Source organism: Amphibalanus amphitrite, unplaced genomic scaffold (assembly GCF_019059575.1).
Source record: "Amphibalanus amphitrite isolate SeventyFive unplaced genomic scaffold, NRLGWU_Aamphi_draft 001787F_arrow, whole genome shotgun sequence".
NCBI lineage: Eukaryota > Metazoa > Arthropoda > Thecostraca > Balanomorpha > Balanidae > Amphibalanus > Amphibalanus amphitrite.
Genome location: NW_024883280.1, coordinates 76,275 through 96,933, shown reverse-complemented (window position 1 = coordinate 96,933; position 20,659 = coordinate 76,275). Strand labels below are relative to the sequence as shown.

General features: G+C 54.0%; 1 protein-coding gene across 1 annotated transcript in view; it reads right to left on the bottom strand.

Annotated features, from left to right (window-relative positions):
- The window catches only part of LOC122375164 (kinesin-like protein unc-104), a gene marked incomplete at its 3' end in the record, with an annotated part of 81,051 nt that overhangs the window by 14,778 nt on the left and 45,614 nt on the right, over positions 1–20,659 (bottom strand). Inside the window, exons 29-53 of the mRNA XM_043354394.1 lie at positions 19,177–19,275; positions 18,176–18,300; positions 17,666–17,849; positions 17,030–17,268; positions 16,630–16,800; positions 16,156–16,238; positions 15,344–15,578; positions 14,939–15,069; positions 14,543–14,653; positions 14,273–14,310; positions 11,952–12,134; positions 10,996–11,142; positions 10,544–10,709; positions 10,146–10,233; positions 9,786–9,907; positions 9,516–9,529; positions 5,928–6,026; positions 4,733–4,857; positions 4,219–4,402; positions 3,516–3,754; positions 2,980–3,150; positions 2,497–2,579; positions 1,685–1,919; positions 1,280–1,410; positions 884–994 (exon numbers count right to left, since the gene is read on the bottom strand). Of these exons, the coding sequence (XP_043210329.1) occupies positions 884–994; positions 1,280–1,410; positions 1,685–1,919; positions 2,497–2,579; positions 2,980–3,150; positions 3,516–3,754; positions 4,219–4,402; positions 4,733–4,857; positions 5,928–6,026; positions 9,516–9,529; positions 9,786–9,907; positions 10,146–10,233; positions 10,544–10,709; positions 10,996–11,142; positions 11,952–12,134; positions 14,273–14,310; positions 14,543–14,653; positions 14,939–15,069; positions 15,344–15,578; positions 16,156–16,238; positions 16,630–16,800; positions 17,030–17,268; positions 17,666–17,849; positions 18,176–18,300; positions 19,177–19,275 (3,514 nt within the window). The remainder of the gene's footprint in view (positions 1–883; positions 995–1,279; positions 1,411–1,684; positions 1,920–2,496; positions 2,580–2,979; positions 3,151–3,515; positions 3,755–4,218; positions 4,403–4,732; positions 4,858–5,927; positions 6,027–9,515; positions 9,530–9,785; positions 9,908–10,145; positions 10,234–10,543; positions 10,710–10,995; positions 11,143–11,951; positions 12,135–14,272; positions 14,311–14,542; positions 14,654–14,938; positions 15,070–15,343; positions 15,579–16,155; positions 16,239–16,629; positions 16,801–17,029; positions 17,269–17,665; positions 17,850–18,175; positions 18,301–19,176; positions 19,276–20,659) is intronic.

The window sequence follows — 20,659 nt, the reverse complement described above, 5'->3', positions numbered from 1 at the left end:
AATATTGTTCAAAAGTACACATGATACCATAGTGAATAGTTCACATCTCTCGCATCTATCTCACCAAGGCTAATTTAACCTAGTGCAGTTTCCAAGTTTCACTAAGCAGATCACATTAGCAGAGAGGCGTCTAGAAGTCTACATTCATTCAGAGTCTCGAGAGTCGCCGCGGTCAAACCGCGTCTCGCATCACACGAGTCGGGTGGATCGTGCCTTCGAATAGTTGGCAATAGCACAGGACCTAAGCGAGGGCCCTGTTCCAGCCTCATTGTATTGTCTATCTTCATCACTGCCAGCACTACCATACTCTAGGGAGATATCAGAGCTCAGCGCCGCGCCACGTATTAGCACCTGGACCGCCGTCCACACCGCAAAACACAGCGAAACACAACCAAACGACGGCCCCACGTTGGGCGCCAGTTTCTGAGACCGACACGCATCGCGTCAGCCGGCAAATAAAGCTCTGGGGAGATCGGACGAAGCGAGTGAGACGGAGCGGCGGCTGGCGGCGGGCCGCGACAGACGGCCGGCGGCAGGCCGCACTAGGCGACCGCGCACTCGGGCAGGGCGCCGGCGCTGAGCTCGTCTCATTGGGAGTCCAGGATGGAGTTACGACTGCCGGAGATCCGGCGTCGACGGCCCTGCTTGGACCTGCGAAAAACCAGTGTGAATAAGCTCACTGGCTCCCTGGGTATGCACATTAGAAGCATCTATAATATATTGGCTTACTAGCACACAGAAGGTAACACAACCTCTCGAACACGGCGTGGTCAATGAAGAAGTCGTGCAAGCTTCCATAACGGGTAATAATTAATTACTCAATACAGATGTCTCCATGCATGTCTCATCCTGATGTTCTATCCCAGCTTCTCAGTATCCTCACCTGATCTGCCCGGCCAGCAGCGGGTTCATGGCGTACAGCCACTCGTAGAGCTCCCGGACCGGGTCCTTGCCGACCGCCTGCAGCAGGTACTGCCGGTGCTGCGTCGACACCCTGACGGTACACGGAACGTGGGATCAACTTCACCGGTATGAATCTTAAACTATGCTGAAAAGAATTACGGAACAACAGGTCCAACTTCTGCAATTATATTTAAAGTTCCTACCAACCATGAACTCTTGAATCCTCTAATCATATTACTGTTTAAAAGATGCTTTGAGTGCTCACATCTTGCGCGCTTCAGGCATGTTGTAACACGGCGTTTCAAACACTACAAAGTACAAAGAGCACTATGGTATTTCGTCGTAGTAGGAACGAGACGGCAAGACAACTGCGTACCTGAAGGAGTTGGGCACGTCGTCCTGCTGGTCCTCGCTGAACTGGATCTGCGCCGTGGCCAGGTTGATGACCCCGCGCTCCACCGGGTCCTTGGCGTCACGGAACAGGAACACGTACGGCCGCCGCACCACCTGACGCATGGGAAAAGGGGTCGGTTAGTACGTCCACAGCATCACAGAACGCCAAAATAGCACAATGGAACCTGAAAAGTGAATGGGAGCTGCGATTGCTGCAATGCATAATTCTTTTATCACAAACGCAGACTGCAAGGTAAACTGGGCAAGGTAAATTTCTTGAAACATTTGTGGCTTCCCGTGGTTGATTTTAAAGCAATGAACTAGGCATATGTTGTCCAGGAACCGGTTGTGCTAGCCTGTGCCCTCCTCGCACCCCGCGCCGCCTCACCAGCCAGCGTTTGAGCCAGGTCTGCGTCTGCTCCTCGTAGACCTGCAGCAGGCCGCGCCGGCTGACGGCCGGCGAGACGCGGATCTCCTCGAGCTCTGCGCAGAACTGGGGCGCCGCCGGCCGCTCGGCGCCGGCCAGCACCATCGGCGATCCGGGCGAGGGCAGCGGCGAGCCGGCAGGCCGGCGCAGCGGGCCGTCGGTGGCCAGAGTGTTGGGCCGCTCCCCGCTCCACAGCCTGGCAGGGAGACACGGAGGTAGGGGCGTCGGCAAGTGGGAAAGATGTCCAACGATACGTTATCAATAATATCTCTAATAAGTCGTCAGAAAATATGCAACATTACTGCGGCGAATATAACAATGTCCATGTCAGGAAGCTGAAAAATAATTATCCAAGCTAAGCTACACATTTTTGGGCATTTGCTATTTGCTAGCAAAGAGGGTCATTACTAGTGAACAACTAGAGCCCGAGCGAAACGGAAAAGGGCGCCCAATACTTCTAAGTTCTTACCCCAGGAAGTTTAAGACCGGACCAGTATCATTCTTCGCGCCGACCGATAAAAATTGCAACAAGCCCGAGCGTTTGCGCAATGCGCAGGGCGTGCACCCCGCATCGATGCACGCAATTATTTCCTCTTTGAACGCGAGACGGCAAAAATATGTCAATTCTCAACGAGTTATGTTGTTTTTCCTCCAGTTCATCCGGCTCTGCCACTACCAATACCAGTGTATACTGGATATTACCGTCCCAGCCATCGCCCCGGCCGGTGCCTATGTCCGTACCCCGTGACCCCTGAGCAGCCTGCAGCACTCACGGCTTGTCTGGAGAGAGGAGCTCGCCGGCGACCGGCGAGGTCGGCGGCTCCACCGAGGTCACCGGCGGGTGGCTGGGCAGCGTCTGTAACACACAGCGGGGACACTGAGCGACGGTGGGCGATCCGACACAGAGAACGTCAACAAACAGGGTACATACCGCCCGGCTGGCCCTGACAGTCACAACATACCACCGGCCTGCAGCTCGAGGTCCTGCAGTCCATCAGGTGGCCAGTAATATGCATAAATATAGTTCGTAACATTAAATATTTCGCACTGGACTACTAAGTACTAATAATATACTCTGGACTCGGGTCGGTCACCGACACGGCCCTAACACAAACTCGTGTCTAAGCAATCAACACTTCATTGTTCTCATCCGTCCGTCTGCCGGTTAGACGTAGACCGCCCCCATCCTGTCTCCTCGCTGAAGTGTGGCGCGGGACACCCCCGACCCCACCTCGGCGGCCCCTTTCCCAGCCTACCTGCACGCTGTGGCCCAGTATGAGTCCGACGTATTTGGAGGCGATGTACCGCTCCCGCTCCGTCATCTGCCAGGGCTCGTACACGTCCTCGGGAGGGGTGTGGGCCGGAGGGGCGGTCACAGATGTCAGCCGGCCTTCGCTGCTCGCCTTGGCCACCTGGTTACACACGTCCTGACAGGGAGAGGGTGGCGGTCAGACGTCTGACAGACAAAAGTTCTGACGCCTGGAGGAGGGAGAGTGGCGGCCGGAGAGTGACGGGAAACAACAGAAACCAGGCTTGCGACAACAATAGGAATGCATTTTTTTCATCTTGTTAATTATTTGCACTTGACTTCTGGTAGTACCATAAAACAGAGAAGTGTCATTTATTCGTCTCGAAACAAAATTTTCAGAATTTTCAAAGTCCGTTCGGATAGAAATGTTCCTGCGTTGGACGTTTAACGAGGACACCCTCAAATACCCAGCATTATTTGAAACTGAATTCAACTGAGTCGCTCCACTGCACGTTAAGACCCTCGGTACGGTCGCGTGCCTACCTTCTCGGACTTGCTAAACTCGTGTCCGAGACAGGGCAGTCGGTCGAGGCCGAGTTTCTCCCGGAGCAGCAGCAGGTGTCTGATCCTGCCGACCTCCTGCAGCCGCGTCAGCTTCTCCAGCTCCCACTGGTGCTCGAAGAGCAGGCTGTCGCCGCGCGGCCGCCAGCCCTCCAGGTTCTCCTCGCCGCGCACGTACTGCACGCTCGTGTCCAGCACGCGCCGCTGACGACGGCTGGCGCCTGTGGATGAAGAGGGGTGCGTCAGCAAAGGTCACCGCTGACGGCGGCTGGCACGCATATACAGCATACATTTCCCGTCAACAAATAGCGAAAACTACCGTGAAGATAATAAAGAAGTTTATGTATGATTGTCTTAAGAAGATTTTCTTTTCATGACCTCCTGTCTGACAGTCTCATGTCGTTATGCATAGTGGTAGCTGTCCCCCAGATAGGAACACTAATCAGAAGCAGCACATTACCTTCTAACCTGGAAAACACGACCTCGGATTAGTTTGGCCTTCGGGACATCTCAGCAATAAAAGAAGTTTCAGGCAGCAAGACCCTCCATCCCCGAAAACCTGGCCTGGCCCTACGAAGACCTTTCCTCTCTCAACCCTTGCGGACATTTCGCACTCCGTCTCATACGGTTTCTCCCCTTCCCTTCCTGTCTTCAAACCCCACCGCTCCCCTCCACCCCGTCTGACCGGCGCCGTCGGCGGCGCGGCGCAGGCTGAGCTCGTAGACGCCCGTCAGCCGGTTGGCGTCGCTGGTCCGCAGGCCGCCCAGGAACAGCCGGCGGAAGGTGCGCGGCGCCGTGCGCGCCTCACGACCGTAGATGGTCATACACAGGTTCTTGGTGATGATGGCCGGCTGAGCGCAGTTGGCCACCTGATAGAGAGGGGACAGTCAGGACTCAGGAGTGACGACTTCGTGCATGTACCAACATTTACAATGTGGAATCGCAAAAAAAAAACTGGCATGGCGGCAGTGAGGTCATTGGCCATGTGATCTCTAGTCTAACTCCAAAATTATATATGTTTTGCAAAAAGCTCAATTTCTAGGCATCTATCATAAATCCATCACTCTCAGCCATTATAAAACAATAATAAAATGCAGAACAATAAAAATCCCCAGCAACAAAACCATATCTCCCATATACGATGCCCCACGGTACCAGTTGCACCTGCGGCTCCCTCCCATGGCCGCGACTGCCCTCACCTCCAGGTAGGCTGATATGGTCATGTAGACCACCTCTCTGTACGGCGTCACCCGGTTCAACAGCACAGAGTTGTGCAGAGACGAGTCCCAGGCCGCCTCGAACCGGAAGATGGTCCGAGAGTCGCCTGCCGGACAGCGGGGTCGGGTCAGACGGGTGGGGTCACCCGGTTAGCCACGCGCGGTCTAGCACACATACACATACGGAAGGGCCGCTGTCCTGGACTTTTACGTTGCTAAATTCAATCCAATGTGTGTATTTGCACGACGGAGCTGTGCATCAACACGTCACCGACCTTCAGGGAGTGGTTTACATATTGCGTCGAAGACTAATATAGCTCTCTGCCTATTAGATGAACGGTTAGTAACAGTGTCCCAAAATTGTAAGTTGGCTTGGGTGTCGGAGGGGAAATATCTCTCCAAAAAGGAGGCTGGGAGTGGAAAACCGCCGGACAGATAAGGCCCAAACACAGTGGGAAAAGACCAATAACACTGATTTCTACACAAAAGTGGAAAGTGTAGGATGTAAAACGGTCAGCCACGCAAATGCTTCTGTCGGTAAACCTGCGAGTGGAAAATTGTTCTTTAAAACTGGAGGTGAGAGTGTAAAATGATTTTTATTTGGATGTCGTGTCCCACCCAAATCAATAAATTTTGCGACACTGGTTAGTAACATAGTAATTATATAATAACTTGACACTAAGATACCCCGCGGATTCATAGACATTGACCACTCCAAACATCGATCCCTGCCGCTGGGGGAAACTATTGATTTTTTTTTTCTAGAAAATAACACAAAACGGCAGCACCAGAGTAACGCTCCAAACCACCGGGGGACGAAGCCCAAGTAAGACGAAACATTCCGATGTGACACTAGAGCAACAGTCGTCTCTCCGATGAGCCACCACAGCAACACAATAAATCGTCGTGGTAAGCCTATCGGGCAGGGCCATGACAGTTGTCATACGCACTCCATGTATGTAACAGCTATTGACCTGCGTTATACTCGATGTACCCGGGAGTCAAGACTGACCTGCGTACTCAACGTACCCTTACAACTGACCTTTACCCGCTACCGACCCGTACATACGGTACCAAAGACTGACCTGCGTACTCGACGTACCCGTTGTTGATCGGCACCCGAGACTGACATGTACCTCCTGTCAGTGTGAACCCTAAATAACCCTAAATGACTGACCTGCGTACTCGATGTACTCGCCGGGGAACAGGCCCAGCGAGAGCACGCTCGTGTCGTTCTCGTCCTCCTCCTCAAACTCCACCGTGTTGCGGATACGGCCTGCATCATACACACACGGGGAGGGGAGGTTATACTGATGATCGCATCACACGAGGGCCGTATAGCGCAAAGCGTGAGAGAAACCAGAGGGACAACATCTGCTAACACACCAGAGCTTTCACCTCATCACATAGTCTCCTCAGTGACATAATGTCCTTCGCAGTTAGCCCCATCCCCCATAACCACCTGAGAGCCGACCTGGCCTCAGTTCCATATCACACCAGTATCCTAGCCTTCCTCCCTGGCCACATCCCTCCTCCCCCACCCCCGTACCACTCACCGACCACCAGTTCCCTGACGTCCTTCCAGTTGATCTCTGTCTGTCTCTGTCTCTATCCCCTTCTCCCCACCACTCACCGACCACCAGTTCCCTGACGTCCTTCCAGTTGATCTCTGTCTGTCTCTGTCTCTGTCTCTATCTCTATCCCCTTCTCCCCACCACTCACCGACCACCAGTTCCCTGACGTCCTTCCAGTTGATCTCTGTCTCTGTCTCTGTCTCTGTCTCTATCCCCTTCTCCCCACCACTCACCGACCACCAGTTCTCTGACGTCCTTCCAGTTGATCTCTGTCTGTCTCTGTCTCTATCCCCTTCTCCCCATCACTCACCGACCACCAGTTCCCTGACGTCCTTCCAGTTGATCTCTGTCTGTCTCCGTCTCTGTCTCTGTCTCTATCCCCTTCTCCCCACCACTTACCGACCACCAGTTCCCTGACGCAGTGGCGTACCCAGGAATTTGCGAAGGACCAGGGCATTGGACGAGAGGGCGCCAATCAAGGAGGGCGCCAACAACAATGAGGGCGCCACATATCTGAAACTTGAATGTGTCAGTTATGTTCGTACACGTGCGGAACGAACATAACTGACATACTGGACAGAGGGGCGCCACCCACCATCATCTAGGAGCGCGACGCTATCGATTGGAGGGGCGCCAATACTGGACAAAGGGGCGCCACCGGCCCACCATATCGTCTAGGAGGGCGCCACTATCACCAGAGGAGCGCCAATACTGGACAGAGGGGCTTCGCCATCAACTAGAAGCGCGCCGCTATCGACTGGAGGAGCGCCAACACTGGACAGAAGGGCGCCAGTCACTGAGGGCGCCGGGGACGATGAGCCAAAGGGACAGGGCATGCACGGAATGTCCTGTATGTGCGTACGCCACTGCGGCCTGACGTCCTTCCAGTTGATCTCTGTCTGTCTCTGTCTCTGTCTCTATCCCCTTCACCCCACCACTCACCGACCACCAGTTCCCTGACGTCCTTCCAGTTGATCTCTGTCTGTCTCTGTCTCTGTCTCTATCCCCTTCTTCCCACCACTCACCAACCACCAGTTCCCTGACGTCCTTCCAGTTGATCTATGTCTGTCTCTGTCTCTGTCTCTGTCTCTATCCCCTTCTCCCCACCACTCACCGACCACCAGTTCCCTGACGTCCTTCCAGTTGATCTATGTCTGTCTCTGTCTCTGTCTCTGTCTCTATCCTCTTCTCCCCACCACTGACCAACCACCAGTTCCCTGACGTCCTTCCAGTTGATCTCTGTCTGTCTCTGTCTCTATCTCTCTCACCTTCTCCCCACCACTCACCGACCACCAGTTCCCTGACGTCCTTCCAGTTGATCTCTGTCTGTCTCTGTCTCTGTCTCTATCTCTATCCCCTTTTCCCCACCACTCACCGACCACCAGTTCCCTGACGTCCTTCCAGTTGATCTCTGTCTGTCTCTGTCTGTCTCTGTCTCTATCCCCTTTCCCACCACTCACCGACCACCAGTTCCCTGACGTCCTTCCAGTTGATCTCTGTCTCTGTCTCTGTCTCTGTCTCTATCCCCTTCTCCCCACCACTCACCGACCACCAGTTCCCTGACGTCCCTCCAGTTGATCTCTGTCTGTCTCTGTCTCTGTCTCTCTCACCTTCTCCCCACCACTCACCGACCACCAGTTCCCTGACATCCTTCCAGTTGATCTCTGTCTGTCTCTGTCTGTCTCTGTCTCTATCCCCTTTCCCACCACTCACCGACCACCAGTTCCCTGACGTCCTTCCAGTTGATCTCTGTCTCTGTCTCTGTCTCTATCTCTATCCCCTTCTCCCCACCACTCACCGACCACCAGTTCCCTGACGTCCTTCCAGTTGATCTATGTCTGTCTCTGTCTCTGTCTCTGTCTCTATCTCTATCCCTTCTCCCCACCACTCACCGACCACCAGTTCCCTGACGTCCTTCCAGTTGATCTCTGTCTCTGTCTCTATCTCCTTCTCCCCACCACTCACCGACCACCAGTTCCCTGACGTCCTTCCAGTTGATCTCTGTCTGTCTCTGTATCTGTCTCTATCCCCTTCTCCCCACTACCCACCGACCACCAGTTCCCTGACGTCCTTCCAGTTGATCTCTGTCTGTCTCTGTCTCTGTCTCTCTCACCCTCTCCCCACCACTCACCAACCACCAGTTCCCTGACATCCTTCCAGTTGATCTCTGTCTGTCTCTGTCTCTATCTCTTTCACCTTCTCCCCACCACTCACCGACCACCAGTTCCCTGACGTCCTTCCAGTTGATCTCTGTCTGTCTCTGTCTCTGTCTCTATCTCTATCCCCTTCTCCCCACCACTCACCGACCACCAGTTCCCTGACGTCCTTCCAGTTGATCTCTGTCTGTCTCTGTCTCTGTCTCTATCTCTATCCCCTTCTCCCCACCACTCACCGACCACCAGTTCCCTGACGTCCTTCCAGTTGATCTCTGTCTGTCTCTGTCTCTGTCTCTGTCTCTGTCTCTGTCTCTATCCCCTTCTCCCCACCACTCACCGACCACCAGTTCCCTGACGTCCTTCCAGTTGATCTCTGTCTGTCTCTGTCTCTATCTCTCTCACCTTCTCCCCACCACTCACCGACCACCAGTTCCCTGACGTCCTTCCAGTTGATCTATGTCTGTCTCTGTCTTTGTCTCTATCCCCTTCTCCCCACTACCCACCGACCACCAGTTCCCTGACGTCCTTCCAGTTGATCTCTGTCTGTCTCTGTCTCTGTCCCCTTCTCCCCACCACTCACCGACCACCAGTTCCCTGACGTCCTTCCAGCTGATCTCTGTCTGTCTCTGTCTCTGTCTGTCTCTGTATCTGTCTCTATCCCCTTCTCCCCACTACCCACCGACCACCAGTTCCCTGACGTCCTTCCAGTTGATCTCTGTCTGTCTCTGTCTCTGTCTCTGTCTCTATCCCCTTCTCCCCACCACCCACCGACCACCAGTTCCCTGACGTCCTTCCAATTGATCTCTGTCTGTCTCTGTCTCTGTCTCTGTCTCTGTCTCTATCCCCCTCTTCCCACCACTCACCGACCACCAGTTCCCTGACGTCCTTCCAGTTGATCTCTATCTCTGTCTCTGTCTCTGTCTCTGTCTCTATCCCCTTTTCCCCACCACTCACCGACCACCAGTTCCCTGACGTCCTTCCAGTTGATCTCTGTCTGTCTCTGGCTGATGGGAATGGCCAGCGGCTGCAGCCGACGTGGCGGCGGACGTCTGACGGACAGAGAGACAGACGGACAGTCAGCGACCGGCACAGGGGAGTCAGCCACGGACAGGGCGGTCAGGGCGCACCGGCTGGCTGATGGGGGATGGTCAGTGGCGGCGGTCGGCGGGGGGGGGGGGAGGGGGAGTCACGGCGAGGTTGGCACTTAGCGGCGGGGAACTTCGGCAGGCCAGTTTTTCAGTATTTTCACGCAGACACTAACCGAAACACGACCCACATCCTCAGCTTCCCCTCCCCTTTACTCACAGGCAGGAGTCCATGCGCGAGTCGTTGTGCAGCGGGTGCTGCTGGTAGTGGCCGAACACCTCGAACACCAGCGGCTCCGTCTTCAGGTACTCGACAAACGACCGGCTCACCGTCACAGTGATCTGTAACAGCGTGACGCGGAACGTCAGACACACTCAGCTGCTCACCGTCACAGCATTGTTCCGTCGACCAGCCAAACACACAAACTTCTGGCCACAGCCAGATACATCCCTCGGGTCATTAGTATTACCGGAATGGGATACTCTGTTCGACCAGGTCGAAAGCCCCTTACGAACACTCAAGCATAATCCTCTGTACAGACACATCTCTCCCAGCCACAGGGCCAGATTTGGTACTTACGTTCTGGACGTGATAGAAGCCGATGGGCGCCGCCCCGGAGTTTTTGATGGGCTCCGTCGAGAACGCCTCGTCATCGCGATGTCGGAACCTGCGGACGGGATGGAAGGGGATGCGGGTTAAACATCGGTCAAAAGCGGTATCACGACTTCATTAAACGTCCGTTACATCACATGTGGAGAATGAAGCTGCATAGATAACACAATAAAAAGCCTCTATTTATCACTGAAGCAGCTCTTTGCTATCAATGATAGCTAGTAGCTAGATGCTATATAGATGGCATGTAGATTATAGGTGGTGTCGGCAATCCTCACAATATTATTTACAATTGGCTATCTCTACCGTTTCTACACGTACTCCCCCTCTCTACTCAAACGCCCTCTCCGCCACGCGCTACCCACTTGAACTGGCAGAAGACGTCCGAGTAGTCGCTCTGCATGCCCATGCCCTGCAGGACGGTGACACGGAAGGTGAACTCGGCGCCGGGCGTCAGGTGGGCCGGCAGCTGCTCCTCGGCCTCCTTCTCAGAGTCGCCGCGACCGCTGTCCGCGTCCGTCTCACCGTCTCCTGATAAAGAAGGTCAGGGTTAAGTAGGCGTTGTGACTTGTGACCAACATAGTAATTGGCGGTAGAGTCTGCTTATGCAGTGCAGCCTCTCCATTGGTTCTAAGGGCGCATTGTCACCTAGTCATTGCAAACAAAATTTTGTGAGTTGAATGGGCGTACTCATTTCAGCAGGCATAAACACGGATAGGTAACCAGCTTCGGCAGGAAAAAAACGAGCTCCGTAAGGTTTCTGAGCCTTGCCAGCGCAAGGATGACAGAAAGTGAGCGTACTGTCGCCTGGACTCACGTGTGAGCGCGCCGGCCTCTACGGACGCGTCCTCTCCTAGTGGCGGCGGTCCGCGCGCGCCGGCCGGCCGCGCTGCCAGCTGGTCGTCGCTGAAGGTGATGCGGGCCGACTGGCGCACACCAGAGGAGCATTCCAGACCGTCCTCGTCTGCAGCGGGGGGAGGGGAGGGAGAGTTGTACAGAGGGAGACGAGGTGACGTGTGGGTAGTATCAAACAACAGAGGAGCACTCCAACCCGTCCTCGTATGAGAGAGGGGAGGGGAGGGAGAGTTGTACAGAGGGAGACGAGGTGATGTGCGGGTAGTATCGGACAACAGAGGAGCACCCCAGGCCGTCCTCGTCTGGTGAGGGTGATGGGAGAGAGAGAGTTATACAGAGGGAGACGAGATGACGCGTGGGTAGTATCGGATAGCCGGCGGGACACGCACTTGTTGATCTCACCTAAACTGACCCGACCTTCGCCAAATGCTAAAAATGGATTCAGATTCAGCGCGAAACTATGATCCAGATACCATTAAAAAATTGAAGTTTGTTTTTCAAGTTTTTTTTCTGTCTGATGTGTCAATATCATAAAGGTGCAATCTAATATTGGGTAATATTGCATAGGTCAGATGGCCTATCATTTCTCTATTATTATTTTTTTTAGTTAAAAATCATCGTATCAGGGCTATGACGAAAAACATGTGGCCTAAATCCGATGAGAAAACTGGATTTGGGGGTACCCTAGGTTTAGAGGAGACACTAGGGCGATGGGCGAAGAGCAGACCGTCCCCCCCCCAACCAAAAGTCCGTGGCGGAGCCCTTGAATTTACTCCTTAGTTCAAAACACCCACAAACATAGCTCTCGGAGCTTCCACTGTGGCCCCTGCTCCCCGATCTACTCACGCTCTCTCTGAGCCGGCCCTGCTCCCGTTGTCTGACGCCCCGCCGTCCGCGCAGTAACGCCGTGTTCGGCACCGATCCCGACCACGAGTACAACGGCCTGCTGTTCCCGGACGTGGCCGAGACGCTGGCGGCGGCGCGCCTCCAGCCGCACCAGGCCGAGCCGTGGCGGCGCGTGCACCGCGCCCTCGCCGCCGCCGTGTTTGTGGTGAACGCTGCCGGCGCCGCGCTGCGCGAGCCCACACGATTCGCGCGGCCCTGGGAGGGGGAGGGCGGCTCGGCGGCCGGGCACCAGGGACGGGACGGCGGCGACTGTCGAATGAGGCACTCTGAGCTGTAGGTGACGACCGAGACCGAAGGACGAGATGGAGAGGTGTGCATTTGAACCAAAACGAGTCGATGGCTATTCACGTTTTGAGGGGAAACCAGAGATGGCGACTGAGGCAGGGCTTGACCCTGTTTTATTGCAGCTGAATGTATGTTAATATGTGTAATTGTATTCATCAGTGTTTACCATTTACCTTGACGTGCACTTGGCGTGTGTACACTGTGCTGTGACTGTGGGGAATCGTGTGTCGACTAGAAGCTGATGACCTGGCCGAAAGACTTACGAGATGTACTGATGGAACGATCCGTATGTGCCATGTACATACACAACTACATACCTATCAGTAGTGCACCCTTATTCCGTGCACCTGTATATTTGATATTGTATATGCCTTTATACTGTATAGTGCATAAAGAACATATCTTTAGTACAACCCTATACAATGAGAATAATATATGCATCGTTGAATTTATGTCCAGTTTCGTTGCATGACAGTCGCCAATCGCCAGAAACGGTGTTTTAGCCATTTATACCGCATTACTAAACGCATGCCATGGGTCAATGCATGCATAAACACGCATCACATGCGCCATGCACGAGTGACGAAAATCCAATTAAAACCGTGGCGGCATATATGGTCAGTCATTGGTGAAGGTGTGGCGTAATCGGCGATAATCATTTGGTAAAAAAGTCATCTCAATTGAACTGAAAACGTTGTAACCTATGGCTCGCAACTTATGAATTTTAGCAATATCAAAGGAATAATCAAATCCGTGAATAATGATGGCTTGCCTACATCAAAACAAGGTTCGCCCCGTCCAGATGGAGAAGTCGAGATCGCTCACGAGAGTGTGTTCCGCCACGACCCGCATCTTGGTAATGCCGCTGCGCAGCAGTCATCCGCTCCGCCCTACCCCGACCTACCGCCGCTACCTCTCCCTCTCTGCCCCATTCTGAGATCACAGGTCACGTCGAGAAGCCGTGTATTCCAGCAGGGATTGCCGCCGCCGGGTCGGCAACAATGACATACACCGAGGACAGAGCGTAAGCCCCGCGGTCCCGCGCGCTCCGGGTGGGCGGACACCGCCCTCATCCGGACCCTATTCCGGCCTGAACAGGCCCAGCTCTGGTAGTCACCCCAGAGACCTCCGCACTGCATGCTCGTGTAAAACGATTGCTTCAAGACCAGGGTGCAACTGAAAGACAGCGATAATACGCCTGTTTATATAAGCTATTGACCAGCACTACCTAATGGATAATCAATCATAACGCATAAGTAGTAGGACAAAAGCATCAAAACGAAACGCTCACATGATAAAATATACAAAAAACCTGAACGCATAAGGTCGTAAAACGTAACAACAGTTAAAGCTATAAATAACACTAGTTTCGTCCATTTTACCACTTCAATATAGATATTCAAATACTTCGGCATTGACTAACATAAGTCAGATAAATATTGTTCAAAAGTACACATGATACCATAGTGAATAGTTCACATCTCTCGCATCTATCTCACCAAGGCTAATTTAACCTAGTGCAGTTTCCAAGTTTCACTAAGCAGATCACATTAGCAGAGAGGCGTCTAGAAGTCTACATTCATTCAGAGTCTCGAGAGTCGCCGCGGTCAAACCGCGTCTCGCATCACACGAGTCGGGTGGATCGTGCCTTCGAATAGTTGGCAATAGCACAGGACCTAAGCGAGGGCCCTGTTCCAGCCTCATTGTATTGTCTATCTTCATCACTGCCAGCACTACCATACTCTAGGGAGATATCAGAGCTCAGCGCCGCGCCACGTATTAGCACCTGGACCGCCGTCCACACCGCAAAACACAGCGAAACACAACCAAACGACGGCCCCACGTTGGGCGCCAGTTTCTGAGACCGACACGCATCGCGTCAGCCGGCAAATAAAGCTCTGGGGAGATCGGACGAAGCGAGTGAGACGGAGCGGCGGCTGGCGGCGGGCCGCGACAGACGGCCGGCGGCAGGCCGCACTAGGCGACCGCGCACTCGGGCAGGGCGCCGGCGCTGAGCTCGTCTCATTGGGAGTCCAGGATGGAGTTACGACTGCCGGAGATCCGGCGTCGACGGCCCTGCTTGGACCTGCGAAAAACCAGTGTGAATAAGCTCACTGGCTCCCTGGGTATGCACATTAGAAGCATCTATAATATATTGGCTTACTAGCACACAGAAGGTAACACAACCTCTCGAACACGGCGTGGTCAATGAAGAAGTCGTGCAAGCTTCCATAACGGGTAATAATTAATTACTCAATACAGATGTCTCCATGCATGTCTCATCCTGATGTTCTATCCCAGCTTCTCAGTATCCTCACCTGATCTGCCCGGCCAGCAGCGGGTTCATGGCGTACAGCCACTCGTAGAGCTCCCGGACCGGGTCCTTGCCGACCGCCTGCAGCAGGTACTGCCGGTGCTGCGTCGACACCCTGACGGTACACGGAACGTGGGATCAACTTCACCGGTATGAATCTTAAACTATGCTGAAAAGAATTACGGAACAACAGGTCCAACTTCTGCAATTATATTTAAAGTTCCTACCAACCATGAACTCTTGAATCCTCTAATCATATTACTGTTTAAAAGATGCTTTGAGTGCTCACATCTTGCGCGCTTCAGGCATGTTGTAACACGGCGTTTCAAACACTACAAAGTACAAAGAGCACTATGGTATTTCGTCGTAGTAGGAACGAGACGGCAAGACAACTGCGTACCTGAAGGAGTTGGGCACGTCGTCCTGCTGGTCCTCGCTGAACTGGATCTGCGCCGTGGCCAGGTTGATGACCCCGCGCTCCACCGGGTCCTTGGCGTCACGGAACAGGAACACGTACGGCCGCCGCACCACCTGACGCATGGGAAAAGGGGTCGGTTAGTACGTCCACAGCATCACAGAACGCCAAAATAGCACAATGGAACCTGAAAAGTGAATGGGAGCTGCGATTGCTGCAATGCATAATTCTTTTATCACAAACGCAGACTGCAAGGTAAACTGGGCAAGGTAAATTTCTTGAAACATTTGTGGCTTCCCGTGGTTGATTTTAAAGCAATGAACTAGGCATATGTTGTCCAGGAACCGGTTGTGCTAGCCTGTGCCCTCCTCGCACCCCGCGCCGCCTCACCAGCCAGCGTTTGAGCCAGGTCTGCGTCTGCTCCTCGTAGACCTGCAGCAGGCCGCGCCGGCTGACGGCCGGCGAGACGCGGATCTCCTCGAGCTCTGCGCAGAACTGGGGCGCCGCCGGCCGCTCGGCGCCGGCCAGCACCATCGGCGATCCGGGCGAGGGCAGCGGCGAGCCGGCAGGCCGGCGCAGCGGGCCGTCGGTGGCCAGAGTGTTGGGCCGCTCCCCGCTCCACAGCCTGGCAGGGAGACACGGAGGTAGGGGCGTCGGCAAGTGGGAAAGATGTCCAACGATACGTTATCAATAATATCTCTAATAAGTCGTCAGAAAATATGCAACATTACTGCGGCGAATATAACAATGTCCATGTCAGGAAGCTGAAAAATAATTATCCAAGCTAAGCTACACATTTTTGGGCATTTGCTATTTGCTAGCAAAGAGGGTCATTACTAGTGAACAACTAGAGCCCGAGCGAAACGGAAAAGGGCGCCCAATACTTCTAAGTTCTTACCCCAGGAAGTTTAAGACCGGACCAGTATCATTCTTCGCGCCGACCGATAAAAATTGCAACAAGCCCGAGCGTTTGCGCAATGCGCAGGGCGTGCACCCCGCATCGATGCACGCAATTATTTCCTCTTTGAACGCGAGACGGCAAAAATATGTCAATTCTCAACGAGTTATGTTGTTTTTCCTCCAGTTCATCCGGCTCTGCCACTACCAATACCAGTGTATACTGGATATTACCGTCCCAGCCATCGCCCCGGCCGGTGCCTATGTCCGTACCCCGTGACCCCTGAGCAGCCTGCAGCACTCACGGCTTGTCTGGAGAGAGGAGCTCGCCGGCGACCGGCGAGGTCGGCGGCTCCACCGAGGTCACCGGCGGGTGGCTGGGCAGCGTCTGTAACACGGAGCGGGGACACTGAGCGACGGCGGCCGGTCCGACACAGAGAGCGTCAACAAACAGGGCACATACCGCCCGGCTGGCCCTGACAGTCACAGCATGCCACGGCCAGCAGCTCGAGGTCATGCGTCCCATCATGTGGCCGGTAATATACATATTCATTGTTCGTAACATTAAATATTTCACAATGGACTAATTAATAATATACTCTGGACTCGGATCGGTCACCGACACGCCCCTAACAAAAACTCGTGTCCAAGCACAACCAATCAACACCTCATCCTTCTCAGCTATCTGTCTCCCGGTTAGACGTAGACCGCCCCAGCCTGTCTCCTCGCTGAAGTGTGACGCGGGACACCCCACCCCGCCAGCCCCTTTCCCAGCCTACCTGCACGCTGTGGCCCAGTATGAGTCCGACGTATTTGGAGGCGATGTACCGCTCCCGCTCGGTCATCTGCCAGGGCTCGTATACGTCCTCGGGAGGGGTGCGGGCCGGAGGGGCGGTCACAGATGTCAGCCGGCCCTCGCTGCTCGCCTTGGCCACCTGGTTACACACGTCCTGACAGATAGAGGGTGGCGGTCAGACGTCTGATATAGATCCTGACACAGGGAGAGGGAGCGGGACTGTCGGTCATAGGGCGTCTACGACCCTGCAGCAACTTCCAGTATCAAATACACCTCAAATAAAAAAGTGTTTACTGAAAAAATGCTCCTAGTGGCCTGCTGAAGTGCTGACCAAACAGTTCCGTAGCTGCAGTCCCCACCAGTCCGCTCCGCTGCACACCCACCTTCTCGGACTTGCTGAACTCGTGTCCGAGACAGGGCAGCCGGTCGAGGCCGAGCTTCTCCCTCAGCAGCAGCAGGTGTCTGATCCTGCCGACCTCCTGCAGCCGGGTCAGCTTCTCCAGCTCCCACTGGTGCTCGAAGAGCAGGCTGTCGCCGCGCGGCCGCCAGCCCTCCAGGTTCTCCTCGCCGCGTACGTACTGCACGCTCGTGTCGAGCACGCGCCGCTGGCGGCGGCTGGCGCCTGTGGGTAAAGAGGTCATAAGGTCATTACAGGTCACTGCTGACGGCCGGGCTGGTACGCCCATACATCATACATTTTCCCGTCATTACATGGCGAAGAACATCGTGACGATAGTAATACATGAGTGACTTAATGTAAGATTGGTTTCAGTAGATTTTATCTTCTATTCACGTCTTGTCTGCCATATACATAGCGGCATAATTACGTGTTCCGTAAAATTAAAACAATCAGAATTAGCGTGCAATAAGACACTCTTGTCTTCCAGCTGCCTCTATCCCCCAAAACCGGACCTAGCTCTACGAATACGTTCCCTCTTTCGAAACCTACGAGCATGTCCCAGCCCATCCCATTCAGTCTCTTCTGCAGCTACCCTCCCATCTCCCTCTAATTCACTCACCGGCGCCGTCTGCGGCGCGGCGCAGGCTGAGCTCGTAGACACCCGTCAGCCGGTTGGCGTCGCTGGTCCTCAGGCCGCCCAGGAACAGCCGGCGGAAGGTGCGCGGCGCCGTGCGCGCCTCCCGGCCGTAGATAGTCATACACAGGTTCTTGGTGATGATGGCCGGCTGAGCGCAGTTGGCCACCTGATAGAGAGGGGACAGTCAGGTTGAGTCAGAAGTGACGACTTCGTGCATAAACAAACATGTTTAATGTGGAATCGCAAAAAAAGAACAGGGCACGGCGGCAGTGAGGTCATTGGCAATCGGTAACTCTAGTCTAACTCCAAATGTAGTTATGGCAAAAAAGCTCAACCTTTAGGCATCTATCACAAATCAGACACTCTCAGCCAGCATAAAAACGATGATTAAATGCAGAACAGTGAAAATCCTTAAAATCATAACTCCCGTATGCTGTCCTAGGGTACCAGTTGCACCTGCGGCTCCCTGCCCGCGGCCGCGGTTGCCCTCACCTCCAGGTAGGCAGAGATGGTCATGTAGACCACCTCTCCGTACGGCGTCACCCGGTTCAGCAGCACAGAGTTGTGCAGAGACGAGTCCCAGGCCGCCTCGAACCGGAAGATGGTCCGCGAGTCGCCTGCCAGACAGCGGGGTCGGGTCAGACGGGTGGGGTCACCGGTTAGCCACGCGCGGTCTAGCACACATACACATACGGAAGGGCCGCTGTCCTGGACTTTTACGTTGCTAAATTCAATCCAATGTGTGTATTTGCACGACGGAGCTGTGCATCAACACGTCACCGACCTTCAGGGAGTGGTTTACATATTGCGTCGAAGACTAATATAGCTCTCTGCCTATAGATGAACGGTTAGTAACAGTGTCCCAAACTTTTAAGTTGGCTTGGGTGTCGGAGGGGAAATATCTCTCCAAAAAGGAGGCTGAGAGTGGAAAACCACCGGACAGATAAGGCCCAACACAGTGGAAAAAGACCAATAACACTGATTTCTATACAAAAGTGGAAAGTGTAGGATGTAAAACGGTCAGCCACGCAAATGCTTTTGTCGGTAAAACTGCGAGTGGAAAATTGCTCTTAAAACTGGAGGTGAGTGTAAAATGATTTCTATTTGGATGTCGTGTCCCACCCAAATCAATAAATTTTGCGACACTGGTTAGCAACATAGTAATTATTAACCAATGACTTGACACTTTGAGATGCCCCGCGAATTCATAGACATTGACCACTCCAAACATTGATCCCTGCAGCTGGGGGAAACTATTCATTTTTTTTCTCGAAAATAACACAAAACGGCAGCACCAGAGCTATGCTCCAAACCACCGGGGGACGAAGCCCAAGTAAGACGAAACATCCTGATGTAACGCTAGAGCGACTCGCCAGTCGCCACTTGACATTCCGATGAGCAAGCCAGAGAAACACAATAAATCGCAGTGCTAAGCCTATCGGGCAGGGCCATGACAGTTGACCTACACACTCGATGTACCCGCGGATACTGACCTGCGTACTCGATGTACTCGCCGGGGAACAGGCCCAGCGACAGCACGCTCGTGTCGTTCTCGTCCTCTTCCTCAAACTCCACCGTGTTGCGGATTCGGCCTGGACCACACACACAAACGGGGAGGGGAGGGGGAAGGGGTCATTTTGATGACCGTACAACGCACGATGATAGAAATCAGAGGGACAACACGTCCTACATACGCGTTGGCGTCAGCCAGCACTTATCACACACAAATCACCTGAAACACGACCTGGCCTCGCTCTACATATCCCACCAGTCTCCTAGCCTTCCTCCCTGGCCACCTCCTCTCTCCCCCACTCCTGTTCCACTCACCGACCACCAGTTCCCTGACGTCCTTCCAGTTGATCTCTGTCTGTCTCTGTATCTGTCTCTATCCCCTTCTCCCCACCACTCACCGACCACCAGTTCCCTGACGTCCTTCCAGTTGATCTCTGTCTGTCTCTGTCTCTGTCTCTATCCCCTTCTCCCCACCACTCACCGACCACCAGTTCCCTAACGTCCTTCCAGTTGATCTCTGTCTGTCTCTGTCTCTGTCTCTATCCCCTTTTCCCCACCACTCACCGACCACCAGCTCCCTGACGTCCTTCCAGTTGATCTCTGTCTGTCTCTGTCTTTGTCTCTATCCCCTTCTCCCCACCACTCACCGACCACCAGTTCCCTGACGTCCTTCCAGTTGATCTCCGTCTGTCTCTGTCTCTGTCTCTATCCCCTTCTCCCCACCACTCACCGACCACCAGTTCCCTGACGTCCTTCCACTTGATCTCTGTCTGTCTCTGTCTCTGTCTCCATCCCCTTCTCCCCACCACTCACCGACCACCAGTTCCCTGACGTCCTTCCACTTGATCTCTGTCTGTCTCTGTCTCTGTCTCCATCCCCTTCTCCCCACCACTCACCGACCACCAGTTCCCTAACGTCCTTCCAGTTGATCTCTGTCTGTCTCTGTCTCTGTCCCCTTCTCCCCACCACTCACCGACAACCAGTTCCCTAACGTCCTTCCAGTTGATCTCTGTCTGTCTCTGTCTCTATCCCCTTCTCCCCACCACTCACCGACCACCAGTTCCCTGACGTCCTTCCACTTGATCTCTGTCTGTCTCTGTCTCTGTCTCTATCCCCTTCTCCCCACCACTCACCGACCACCAGTTCCCTAACGTCCTTCCAATTGATCTCTGTCTGTCTCTGTCTCTGTCTCCATCCCCTTCTCCCCACCACTCACCGACCACCAGTTCCCTAACGTCCTTCCAGTTGATCTCTGTCTGTCTCTGTCTCTATCCCCTTCTCCCCACCACTCACCGACCACCAGTTCCCTGACGTCCTTCCAGTTGATCTCTGTCTGTCTCTGTCTCTGTCTCTATCCCCTTTTCCCCACCACTCACCGACCACCAGCTCCCTGACGTCCTTCCAGTTGATCTCTGTCTGTCTCTGTCTTTGTCTCTATCCCCTTCTCCCCACCACTCACCGACC